The 13,266-nt window shown below is 34.1% G+C and overlaps 1 protein-coding gene across 1 annotated transcript in view; it reads left to right on the forward strand.

Annotated features, from left to right (window-relative positions):
- The window catches only part of CNTNAP4 (contactin associated protein family member 4), a 214,501-nt gene that overhangs the window by 138,327 nt on the left and 62,908 nt on the right, over positions 1-13,266 (forward strand). Inside the window, exons 5-9 of the mRNA XM_054003153.1 lie at positions 563-766; positions 929-1,113; positions 2,794-2,937; positions 5,335-5,596; positions 11,831-11,977. Coding sequence (XP_053859128.1) covers positions 563-766; positions 929-1,113; positions 2,794-2,937; positions 5,335-5,596; positions 11,831-11,977 — 942 coding nt within the window. The remainder of the gene's footprint in view (positions 1-562; positions 767-928; positions 1,114-2,793; positions 2,938-5,334; positions 5,597-11,830; positions 11,978-13,266) is intronic.

A 13,266-nucleotide genomic window follows, 5' to 3' on the forward strand; every position in this document is an offset into this window, starting at 1 on the left:
AAAAATATATTTTTCAAGGGTAATTACTTTTTTCTTCATTACATATGAACTGTGAATACTCTATGAGCTTTTTATAGTGTTATCAGTTCCTTGGTGCGTGTCTTGTTCATCTGTACTGATTTTGACGGATATTCATAAAATCAGTTAGCCCTATTCCCTTCCCTTCCCAAAGGTCAGCACAGCTTTGGCTTTTTTTTTGGTCTTGATTTTGTTCATTGGAATGAATTGCACATAAATTAATAGCAATTTTCAGCCTAAGAATACAAGTAAAAATAGAAATGGTCAAAGTACTTCATATCTCCAAGGAAAGGAAGACCAGCATATGAGAACATTATTAGATTTGAATAGAGGTCAGATCTTTTCTCACATGGTTTTATTATCTAGTTATGCCATCATCATTAAAACACAACAGTCTTAATATACAGGGAAAAATAAAGTATGATTTACTGTGCACAAGTGATCAGAGATGTTAGTGATGGAACTTCATACCATATTGAAGTAACATGCAACTGTTTCTTTTAGACATAGCATTATACATTATCTTTCATTTCTTTACTTCTAGGGTCTGAGGTGGTTGGCTTTGATGGGAAAAGTTGTCTAATTTACACATTAAATAAAAAACTCATTAATGCACTGAAAGATGTGATTTCTCTGAAGTTTAAGACAATGCAAAGTGATGGAATTCTCCTCCACAGAGAAGGACAAAATGGAGACCACATCACCATGGAATTAACTAAAGGGAAGCTGTCCCTACTCATTAATTTAGGTAACAGCTATAGTCTCATAAAGTCTAATATAGTTACTAGGTATTTCTTGACTAAAACTTTTGTTAAACTGTTAAGTGGATTTTAATGTTGAACAAGCAGTATATTTTTGAATAATTATATTTTTGAATGAAATTAATAGATTTTATTTTTCTTCTTTCAAGGTGATACTAAAACTCATCCTACTAATGCCCAAATTAATATTACGCTGGGCAGCCTTTTGGATGATCAACACTGGCATTCTGTTCTCATTGAGCATTTTAACAATCAAGTAAACTTTACAGTGGATAAACACACTCATCATTTTCATGCCAAAGGAGAATTCAGTTATTTGGACCTTGATTATGAGGTGTGAAAATTATCTTTCCTTTATTACATTTATTTCCTTTGTTATGCAAATGCACAGAAACAGGCAAAGGAAACAGAACTTAAGGAAATTTGTAGTCCTTAATACCTTGGGGATTTTCTGTCTGTTAAGGGAATGAATCAATGAAAAAAAAATGTTCTTAGAGTACAAATCTTCCACTAGACTCAACTCAGTATTTTCAAAAGACCATCTTTTTCATCCCAGAATTCATTAATACCTTTGTTTTAGTAGAGCTGCGAATGTGATAAACAATATTGTAAATATAATGAATGAGACCCAACTCAATGCTGTTATTTAATGAATATTAATGTTATGAATATAAAACTCGATGAAAATTGCAATGTCAGCATAAAAAACATTGTAGAAATATTTATATCAATACTTAAATCCCTGTTAGATCTGAAAATTATGCTGTGGAAAAAATGTTTCTTGCACAAATAGTAGATTCATGAAAAGTAGTAGATGTAATATGCTGTGAAATTTTCCTGCCTGTGGTTAAAAATACCACTATTTCACAGTTGAAATGTGATGACTGGCTGCTTTATGTTTGCCCTATACTGTTTGTTGGATAAGACAATGAGTGATAGAGCAAAATGTCAGGAACCTGCAGACTTTATTGTACTCATTCCAATTTTTAAGTATTTTAGAGTGAGATGTCATGCTGTTCTGTGTCTGCATTATTCCATTTCAAAAATATCTGCTCAGAATTTCTGAATGTAAATCATAATATCAAAGTTTGGAGGATCATATTAATTAAAAAAAAAAAGCAAGAGCAAAAATAACTGGTTGACAATTTGTTTTAAAATAAATTTAAAAATTGAAAGGTTAATAGTTTAGACTGACCTTTTTTACAATGTTGTCTAGAATAGATTTGAAATATGTGAGCTCAAATGTTCACTTATACTGGAATCCTATTTCTGATAATGTAAAAGAGTTAAAATATAGACGAGAGCAGAACTAAGGTCACCCTTGTGGCAATGTTTTTCTAAAATTATTTACTGCTTTCTAGCAGCTTTTGCCTTAGGGCAGGGATGTATTTAGAAGGAATGATATTCTTGAATTTAGTAGCTCTCAATGGGTTTTTATTTTTGTTAAATCTTCCAATCTCTTTCTGAAACTAATTAATTTTACAGCACCATACAAAGGAACTGCACAACCTAAGCATTTTGAAAGGGAAAATGTGCCTCCTTTAGTTTGTTTCAAATCTGTCCTAGAATAATGTAATTTGATGCACTCTTGTTTTCTATTATAGTAGTTATGGTGTGCACAGAGTGGAGAAGTTAGGCTCAAATTTCTAAAGTTGTTGCTAATTGTCCTCTCCCTTTTTACACTGTTTTGCATAGTCTCCTTGTACTTGGCCTTGTCCTTCTTCTTGGTTTCACAGCTGTAATGGACCCTGAAAACGGATTCAAGACACAGATACTTATCAGAAGAAGATAAAAAAGCCGAAATGTCAGAATGATTTGCTACATACATTTGACTTGATATAGCCTAATTTTTTGTTAGCCTATTCTTTTAATATGTAGATGTGATACAGTGAAATACACAAGAAGTCGCAGATTCATTATACGCTAGTCTTTGACTTCTGCTCTTACAGTATAGTCAACTTCTTTCCTTAAAAAATTACTTAATAGTATTATTGATTTCTCTTCTCTTTCTAAGCTCAGCTTTGGAGGGATCCCAGTGCCTGGAAAATCAGGGACATTATCACGCAGGAACTTTCATGGGTGTTTTGAAAATATTTATTATAATGGAGTGAACATTATTGACCTGGCCAGGAGGCATAAATCTCAGATCTACATTGTGGTAAGAGATTTATAGTTAAGAAAGAATAAATAACTAAAACAGAGAAAAAGATCACAACCACTTTCAAATCCAACCTGTTGTAGCACACAGTTCTAGTAAAATCTATGTTAGGTAATGAAAGGAAAATGAAGTAATTACCAAGTTGGGCTGCTTTTCATTTTATGCTGAGTAGACTCATCCTAGTAGAAAAGGCAGGATGTATTTTATTTTTGAGATCTTGAGCTGATATTTAGATAATGTCTGATATCACAATGTTGTGTGCTATCTAACTGGGTGACAAAAGTCAGTGAGTAACAAGATGCATCAGAAACCATCAAATCTTTGGCTTTGTAGCAAAGTATATGTGCCTGACTAATAAGAACAGCAGCAGTATGTTTTAAAAGTTCTTTATTTCTGAGGACACTGATCCACTTTGTCCAGAGCATTATAATTATGATAAATCAGTTCTGTTTTTCAATTTATACTGATCTTTTTCTGAAGACCTTTAGTTTAGGTTGGTGGGTTTAATGCATTTATTGTGACACGGCCAGAAGTCATATTATCCAAATTCCTACCTTTTAGAGAAACAATTCCAATAACAAAACAAATGTCTTCTGTATTATAAAAGGCTTTCTAGACATTTTACTGAGTCCTTTGCTGTTGGTTTTGTTTTGTTTTGTTTTGTTTTGTTTTTCCCTAGAACAGCAAGGATCGTCTCTGTTTGCAACATGTACTTATTTAGCAGCAGGAAATGCAGAGGTCATAGAAATCTGCTCAGAATAATTAAAAATATATTAAATGCTTTCATGATCCAAATATTTTAACTTGGATTTCTATTCAGAATACAAAGAATCAAATTTGATCTCTGTCATAGAAGAAATTTGTCTCTGTCATAGAAGAAATTGATGAGAGGCATCACTTTTCATGTGAATTTCACTGGAAATATTCTAAAATTATCTGAGCTTGTACCTCTGCATGATGCTTATGAATACTGGGGAATGGGCAGTTATAGCAGGCTCTGGGTAGACTAGTGGAAGGGCATCTATGAATTTATCTGTTATATAATATATAATTACTTTCATGTCAAATGTTTTAAATTGTTGTGCTACTTTCAAAACTATTTAGGAGATGCTTCATAATTTAAATATTATAGAAAGAATCTCTGTTACCACAGAATCCCTGTTAAATAGGCACTTTATTTGGGGAGTCTGCAAATGACCAGCTTTTAACATTTAAGGTTCATTAATCTGATGAGTACCTTTTTACTGTGTGTCAGTTTAGCTGACCATTTATGTACAGCTGAGCTCGTAAGACAAAGCTTTTACTTATTTATCTATTTTCCTTAAAGAAAATGAAAACCCATAAACTTTAATACTTTGCCACACCATGGACTAGTGAATACTTTTCTTAAATTGATTTTAAAGCTACTTAATGTGTGGTCAAAGTTTTATGTATGCTCAAAAGTTTAAAACATCTTAGTGTTGAACAGAAATTAGGTGCACTTTAAATTCCAAAAACCTTAATCTTTAGTAATCCTTTTTCCAGAACAAATTAGTTATAGTTCAAGTGGTGTCAGCAAGTCATTAGATCAGAGTGCTCAGTGTACTACTATCAAGCACCATAAAGTGTTAATTAACTCTGACACCAGATGCAAAAAATGCATTATTCCCATTCCAGATTTCTTATCTGCATCACTAAGTACAAGTACAGATGCAGGTTACTCTCAGAATTTCTCAATTAATTCAACCACAACATTACGTAAGAAATAGTTATTTCAGAAGAAGGTAAGCACAAAATAAATGCTAGGTGAATAAATCTGACTCATCATCTAGTCCTTATGGGCCTGCTTGAAAACACATTCCCTCTTAACTTAAAAAGTATGTGCTGTGCATTTGTAAGTAGCAAGAGTTTATATGTGGAATTTTTCTGTTTGTGAAAACAAATACTGTAGTTGGTGCACATTTCCAATTGCATTAATTTGGAATTTTTTTTCTTAAATTTAACACCATCTTAAACAACCAGTGCCAGCTCAACATTCTTCTCTGCATCCACGCATTTAGACCCATGTAAGTGTTTACATGCAGTCAGTGGCATGGCATTTATTTGTCATTGAAGAATTTGTCAAGTCCCTAATGCTTACTGAGGCTGAGCCAACCCGGGAACTCCTGAAGTAGCATTAAATCAGCCTCATAATTTAGGATCTTAAGTCATTCCCTCAAAGGTCTGTGCCACTCTGTGCAGGCAGATGAGTCTACTCTGGTCAGACAACTATGTTAACATTTCTCAAACTGATGATGTTCATGTTTGATTTTTAGACTAATACATTCAAGTACTATGTACCATGTTTTGAAACTGCAGTTTCCATGAAGAAATTCTCATGACTCTTCCTAATGCCATATTTGTTTTATTTATTTCTAGGGCAATATGTCTTTCTCATGTTTAGAGCCACGGGTGGTTCCTGTTACATTTCTGAGCTCCAGCAGTTTCCTGGCACTGCGAGGCACATCAGGGCAAGATGAAGTATTTGTCAGTTTTCAGTTTCGCACTTGGAACAAGGAAGGACTTCTGTTATCCAGTAAACTGCACCAGTCTTCTGGTGGTTTCCTCTTATATCTGAGTGATGGGAAGGTCAAAATCAATCTTCATAAAACAGGAAGAGTACTGAGTGACATCACTACAGGTAACAGAAATTAAGAAAAAAAATTACAAGACTCCTATGCATAAAAGAAAAAAAATTATAGTTATTTATTTAGTACTTGCTTTCTTGACTTTTTTTTTTATTAGTTTGTGTGCAGCTTTGCTTTACTTGTGGGAATTTTACACCCAATTATTTCTAAATGCTTTCTTTTTTCACAAATATTTTTTTTCCCATGAGTGAGCAGAAATTACTTGCAGTAATATAGACTGAAAAATTGAATCCTTAATTTAACATGCATACACTGTGTACAGCTCATGTGTATAACCTGGGAAATCTAAGCAACTTTCTCAGTTGTGAAGTGTAAGAAATTTAGTCGCTTACTCTGTCAAGCTAAGTCATTAAGATGTTTTTTGCCATTTATCTGTGCTTTCAAAAGGTATCAAGTAACAAATATTTTTATAAAGTTATAGATCACTATAAATATAATGTCTGTTATTTTTAGAGTTCTCAATTGCAGGTATATCCATTAGTCTGGGACAGTGGATGCCTAATATCAGATTGTGTTTCAGAAAACCAGGGCAAGTTTGAGTCTATGATTAAAAAGAAAAGGTAACTTGAGGAAAATGAATATCTGAGGGCTAAAGGGTCACTTTTGTAGTTAAACACTGAATCAAGACTAGATCATCTACTTTTGATAGTGCACTGCTAGGCATCCCTCAAGGTAAAACAGACTTTCAGAAAGCTAGTACCTAGTCTAGTCTTCTGATGGGCAATTTCACCTTTGGCAAACAAATATGTCAAGACAAAAGGATGAAGCTACTATAGTGATACACAGTCATGTTAGAGAGTATTCAGTTGGGATTCTAAGCAGATTCCAGCTTTAACTTTCTCTCTGCCTGGCAGGAATGGGACTAAGTCTTTCACAAAGAGTCTCCTCAGTTTTTCTGAGCACTGTTGGCAGTTGATGTGGGAACAACAAGACTGTTAGCCCAGTCAGGAATCTCCATCTTTCAGGAAATATGACAGCAGGACAGAAAAACATAATCTCCACCTTCAAAGGCTTTTTATAAAATGCTGAGATCCAGTAACATCCCCATGTAATAATATCATCACCTTCACCTAGCAGCTCTTCATCAGTGTTGTACTATTGTCTGACATTCCATGTATCACAGCTACCTTAGAGCTTCTCATTTTTATGCAAACAAATTGAATTTTGCCCTTTACTTGTAGATTGATTATATGATGTGATATGATATGATGAGTCCTAAGACAGAAAAAAAGATAATAGAGATTAGGTGGATAAAAGGGATTACAAGGAATGTATCATATGAGGAAATTGAAGATGGGGTTGGAGTGGTTTCTGTATGGACAAAGATGACCAGAGTCCAGTAGCAGGAGGAATGTAGAAGCAATGGTGAATTTGGATGCAGAAAACACATTTATGATATCCAAAACATCACTTGATCTTTGATTCATTTTGACCCATACACAAGCATGTATTTTCAATTTTGTATTTACAAAGCAGAATATTATCAGTGTAAAAGAAGCCAGGTTAGTTCCAGTTATGTAACAAAAAACAAGAGAGAAACCCCCAAACTAGTTGTAATCAGTATAAAGACAAAATAAGGATCAACTGATCTAAATTGTTCTCAAACTTATTAGGCAGTATAATGCAAAGGGAGCAAAGCAGAACAAAGAAGGACAGAGAAACAGCCACAGGATTTGAACATGAGGTCTCCTTAATCTTTGTTCCATGCCCCTGTTTCTTTGATCGATTCCTTACTTTAAATCCTCTTAATAAATGAAAATTCCTTCCCTTTCTTGAGGGGGAAGGGGAAGGGGAAGGGGAAGGGGAAGGGGAAGGGGAAGGGGAAGGGGAAGGGGAAGGGGAAGGGGAAGGGGAAGGGGAAGGGGAAGGGGAAGGGGAAGGGGAAGGGGAAGGGAAGGGAAGGGAAGGGAAGGGAAGGGAAGGGAAGGGAAGGGAAGGGAAGGGAAGGGAAGGAAGGGAGAAAGAAACTGTGAAGTTCATTATATTTCTACCGGTGTATAATGATTACAAGTAAAATTTTAAACTGTTGATTATTTTAACTCAGGAAAAGACTATAAGCCTGTAATGACCACAGATAATGTTGAAATTTACATAAATACTTTCATCCTCTTCCTGTGGGTGATAATAGGAAGAGCTCTGGTATTTTTTATTTTCTAAAATAACTGATGCACAAAGAGTACCACTTTAATGACAAGAAATTTCCCTAGGCTTACCATTTGAAAATGTCAATTTCTTAGTAAGAATGTCAGTGGCATGTAGTTAGCAGTGATGAATTTGGTTTTTTAGGAGCTATTTCAATTGCTGTTCAATTGGGTGATGTATGTTAAAGAAACTGTTGCCATGCACTATTTTAACAGACTGGCTGATGGTGGTGACACTTTTAACAGCAGTAGGTAGACTTGCACATGGGGCAATTTATTCCATTTCAAAGCTGCAATGCAATACATAAAATATTAGTGTAAACATCCCAAAATAAATCTTGACGTTCTATGCTGAAACAGCATGTCATGTTCTCATGCTAGATTAAGCTTTCCGTTCATAAAGTCTAACAGGAGAAATTGTGTTTGTCTTTGTAAAGGCAAAAGCTACAGCAAAATCATCTTATTCTCTTCTGAGAAGTAATTTATCTAACAAAACCATATGGGAAACTTTTCCTTGAGTTTTTGAAGTGTTTGTTGTAGAAATCACTGAAGCAATTCAAGTCTGCATTTGGAGGTTGAGTAATTAAATTATGGATGGTTGGACTGAAGATTTGCTCCCCTACAGGCAAGGATTTATGACCTGACTTTCACATGCAAACACACACACACACACACATAATGTTTGATAACTAAATCTGAGCATATTTCTTTATGCACAAGTCTTAAATTAATTATCCGATGTTTTTTAAGAATTTCTTTAACCATATAAAACTGAGGAGAATGGCATGTTGTTTCATAACTAATTAAGTTATAGTGAGTTCTATCTTTCTTTTGCAGAATGGCTGCTTAATATCTTTCATTTGTAGCCTCTTTTGCAAGTAGTACATCAAATATTCACAAAGAAATAACAAAGATTTTTTTTTTAAAAAAAGAGAAAACACAAAGATAATTTGTTTTGAATTATGAGACCAAATTGAATTACAATATGTGTAAATGTTAGATTTTATAACTCAGTTTCTTCTTTGACACTCTATTTCTATGCAGCTTTTAATTTCCATGCAGCTTTTAGTTAAGTGATGTTAATCATAATGGAATTTCATTGTTATACTTCAGACTAATCTATAAATTACTTCCTCTAAACTTTTTTTTTTCGTTTCTCACTGAATAATTTATATACACTGTATTTTATACATGTGTTCCTGAGGTCAGGTATCATTGTTCTGCAAGACATCCCATAGACCCTATTTTAATACTTAAATTTAAAATGATGGAACTCATGAGAATAAATGGACATCTTGTTTAACAGCTACCTTATTATGTACTAAAAAAATTAATGGCTTTGATTTTCCTGTTTATTTGTGGTTAAGCATTTTTCTAACTCATAGTAGAGCAGCAGACAATATAAGTTTCAGATGGAATGTAGATGTTGGTAGTCCACTGGCCTCTTCCACTTAGATGTTTTACCAGTCAGTGACTGTACACAAGCAAATGTAAATTTAGTCAAGGTTCTCAATTCAAGGGCTAAAATGAACAGTTTTCTTCAGAGTGTCTTGTGCTCCCACAATGGCATTCCTTAGTTCTTGGACTTAATAAAAGGGATTTCTAGGAAGTCTTAACTTCAGCTACATGGACATTGTTGAATATCTCTAATCATATCAGCCACTAAGAAGGGGAGATAAAATATCCATTCCAAAATCATATAGTAGGTCAGCAAGGTGAATTACAATCAACAAACCAAAAAGTGTAAAATTCATATTATTAATTTTCCAGTAACCAAAACTTCTGATGGTCTGAAATACCATTCTTTATATGTTAGGACAGCCTCTTACCTACCTTCACAGTCAAATATTGCAAAGTTTTGAATATGGTTTACCCACCAAAACAAGAAGCTACTGTAGCAGGATGCACAACTAAGAATTAAAACCAGTTATCCTTGTAACAATTAAAATAAAAGTGACAGAGTTTATTGCTAGATTTAATATTTTCAGTAATGACATAGGTAGTGAGATCAAGTGTATCCTCAGCAAGTTTGCTGTTGACACCAACCTGTGGTGCAGTTGATTTGCTCTAGGGAATGAATGCAACCCTTGGTAGATTTGAAGATGGAAGGTGCTTGATAGACTTGAAGAATGGACCCATGTGAAGCTTATGAAGCTCAGCAAAGCTAAATGCAAATTCCTGCACCTGGGTTTGAGTGCTCCCCAGTATCAGTACAGGCTGGGGGAGGAAGGGATTAAGAGCAGGCCTGTCAAGAAGAACTTGGGGGTGCTGGTAGATGAGACCCCACCTCAAGAACTCCTTCAAGCTCTAGGGTCCCCAGCACAAGAAAAACATGGTCCTACTAGAGAGAGATAGGAGTAGGGCCATGAAAATTATCAGAGGACTGGAGCACATCTCCATGAAGACAGGCTGAGAGAGTCAGTATTGTTCAGCCTGGGAAAAAAAAAAACTTTAGGGAGACCTTATTGTGGCCTTTGAATACATAAGAGAAGGCCTTATTCAATACATAAAAAAAGGTATTTTTACTTTCTTTACAATAATGGAGATTTTTATTCTTTTTTTCCTCCAAGGATCTGCAGTGGCAGAACTAGATGTTCCTTAAATTTTAAAGTGATTTTTAAAATTCAAAAATTTAAAATTAATTTAATTTAATTTTAAAATTTTAAATTAATTTAATTTTTAAAAATTTTAAAGTGATACAGGTTATATTTACATGTTCCACTCCTGGAAATGTTCAAGGGTATGTTGTATGGGGGTTTTGGCAACCTGATCCAGTAAAAAAAATTCCTGCAAAGAGGAGCATTGATCAAACTGTTTTTTGATTGCAGCCCAAATAAATCACTTGAAGTACCTATGGGAGGCTGGGGCTAAAGCAAAATGTTTAGGATTTCTTGTTACATGTTCCCTAATAAATATGCTGACTGAAGTAAGGAGAAAATGAGAGAAAAGGTGTATAGGACTAATATCATCTTAATTACATTGGAGATATTATCTAGGTGATAGTTCATCTGAGTTTGCAATGTCCTTCTAGGGTTTATCTCTTCATTTTATTTCAGTCTTGTATTTAGATTGTGGTAGTCAACAATCTATGGATCCTAATTATGTTATAATTTAGCTATTTTAATCTTCTCATATTTCCCTTTTTATTTCTTTCTGTTTGAATAAATCTCTTAACTCATGGACTGTTACTGCAGCATATACAACGTTCTAGAGAGGACTACATAAATACATTAAATTTCAATAGGGAAATCACAGATCACAAATCACAGGCATTCTGCAGTCAAGAAAATACTTTGCCTAATTTAATGGTTTTATTCTTTGTTCTTCATTGAAAGAAGTACATTTGTCCTGAAGAATACTCAAGAACATGATTGACTTTAAGCACTTGTTAAAGATAATAACATGGTAACATGCTGCCCTGTGTAGAATTTATACATATATACATAAGTGTTTTCCAGAATCAGGGCTATAGGTTTATTGCTTTGTCATACCTTACACCTACAGAGCCAGAGGTAATGTAAATTTGTGGTTGTGGCTAAACTCACAGAAAATTTTCTCACACATGTACAATAAAAGAGTCAGCTGAAAGCAAAATTGTCTTGTGGCACTGACATGATGATTACTGAACCTTTTAGCATCTACAGTATTTTGCTATTTTGCCATATTGTAATATAATGACCACTTTGTAACAGTGTAATAAAAATATGTACTATGTGTAAAATGCTGTATCTACCATCACAATGATGTTTTAATGATAATCTCCTTGGATTGAGAGGATACTCTTCGCAGTCATTACATTAAATTAATATATTACAGATAATTAGCCTACAACAATAGTACTACAGCACTAAGACTTAATCACTAAAGTAGCTTTATTTTTTATTTATCAAATGTGAAGCAAGGTTCTGTCTTCACAAAAGATGCTTATGCTTATTAAGTTCTTTTTCATTTTACTCTCACTTGGAGATTTTATGTGGACTATGATTGCTCTCTTGGTTCCTTCTCTTTTCAATTCTAAAACATTTAGATAGGTATAACAATAGGTGGAAGTTCATACTAAATTTTGGGGTTTTATTTTTCTTTCAGGTGCTGGATTAAATAACGGCCAGTGGCATTCTGTATCTCTCTCTGTCAAAAGGAGTCGTATCAGTGTAAGAGTGGACAATGATGTGACCTCATCTGCTCATGCCTTCATACCTCTGCAGATTTATTCAGATGTTTTCTACTTTGGAGGTGAAATATTGTTGTTTGTTTATATAAGCAATATCCAACAGTTACACATCAATTTTTCCTGACTATCTAATCAAATGAAAATAATTGTTTGGCTTGCTTCAAGTCTTCTTTGCCTAGCTTGGTTCGGGCACTGTTATGATGTTTCCGTTTCCTTTGAATGTTGGGTGGAATAAATCACCACCCTAAATTCTTAGTCACTTTTTAAATTGTCATAACTTGTATTGTGTTCTGATAATTGAATATAGTCTGGCTGACAATCAAACAGACACACAAAGGTTTCTTTTGCTGCAGACTTATTGTTTTGCTAAATGAATGTTTTGGAGAGTCTTCCACTGTAATGACTTTAAGTTTTCACCTTAAGTATATGTTTATCTGTGTAAATACCCTCTTTGTATGATACATATTTTTTTTAACCACAGTGTATAACTTTTCTACATTTGATGAATATAATTTGTACTGAGAAACCTATATGTACATATAGGAATATCAACAGTCATCTGTTATCAAGAGATTATGTTATTAATAACATGTATTGTTACTGATAGAGTGGAATAGGTTGTTCTGTTATTCATATATTTCTTTTGGGAATGGGCTGCATAGTAGCAATGATAAACATTACCTGAGTGTGTTGTTTGCCTAATGCTTCCTCTCTTTTAAACATTAATGGTTGAATTATTACATTATTAATTATTTATTAATAATTCTCAAATTTCTGAGAAAACTGAGAAGGTTATCCACAAAACACTAAATGAGTATGGACTCAGTCATTGTCTACAGATCACTTCCCTTGAAACAATAGGTTTTAAATAAATTTCATGTTCACAGACAAACTCTTAGTACAGTAACTGCTACAGGAGCACTCACATTAATTTTCACATCTGGCATCTACCCTGTTATACTAAAAATACTCCTTGACTTGGCTAATAATCAACAAAATCAGATAAATATGCAAAATATTAGCCTTGAATAACCTTTCTGTGTTGGTTCAGGTTACCAGATCTCTGATCAGGTGATTTTCACCATTTCAGGGTTGATGACACAGATGAACAGTTCAGAATGGATGTGAAGTGTTCTGGTTTGAAAGCAAAACCAGTGAGAGACTCCAAGTCAGAAATACAATTTATTGGGAAAAGGGAAAGGAAACAAAATACATGCAATAATACAAAAGGAAGACCACTGATAAAGTCAGAATACAACCTGACACCCCTTTGGCCAGTGTGTTGGTAGCAGTCCAAATTGGAGTGGCTGCAGTCCTCCTGGAGCAGCAGATGTGGTTTCTGTTGGAGCAG

Source organism: Vidua macroura, chromosome Z (genome assembly GCF_024509145.1).
Source record: "Vidua macroura isolate BioBank_ID:100142 chromosome Z, ASM2450914v1, whole genome shotgun sequence".
In the NCBI taxonomy this organism is placed as follows: Eukaryota; Metazoa; Chordata; class Aves; order Passeriformes; family Viduidae; genus Vidua; species Vidua macroura.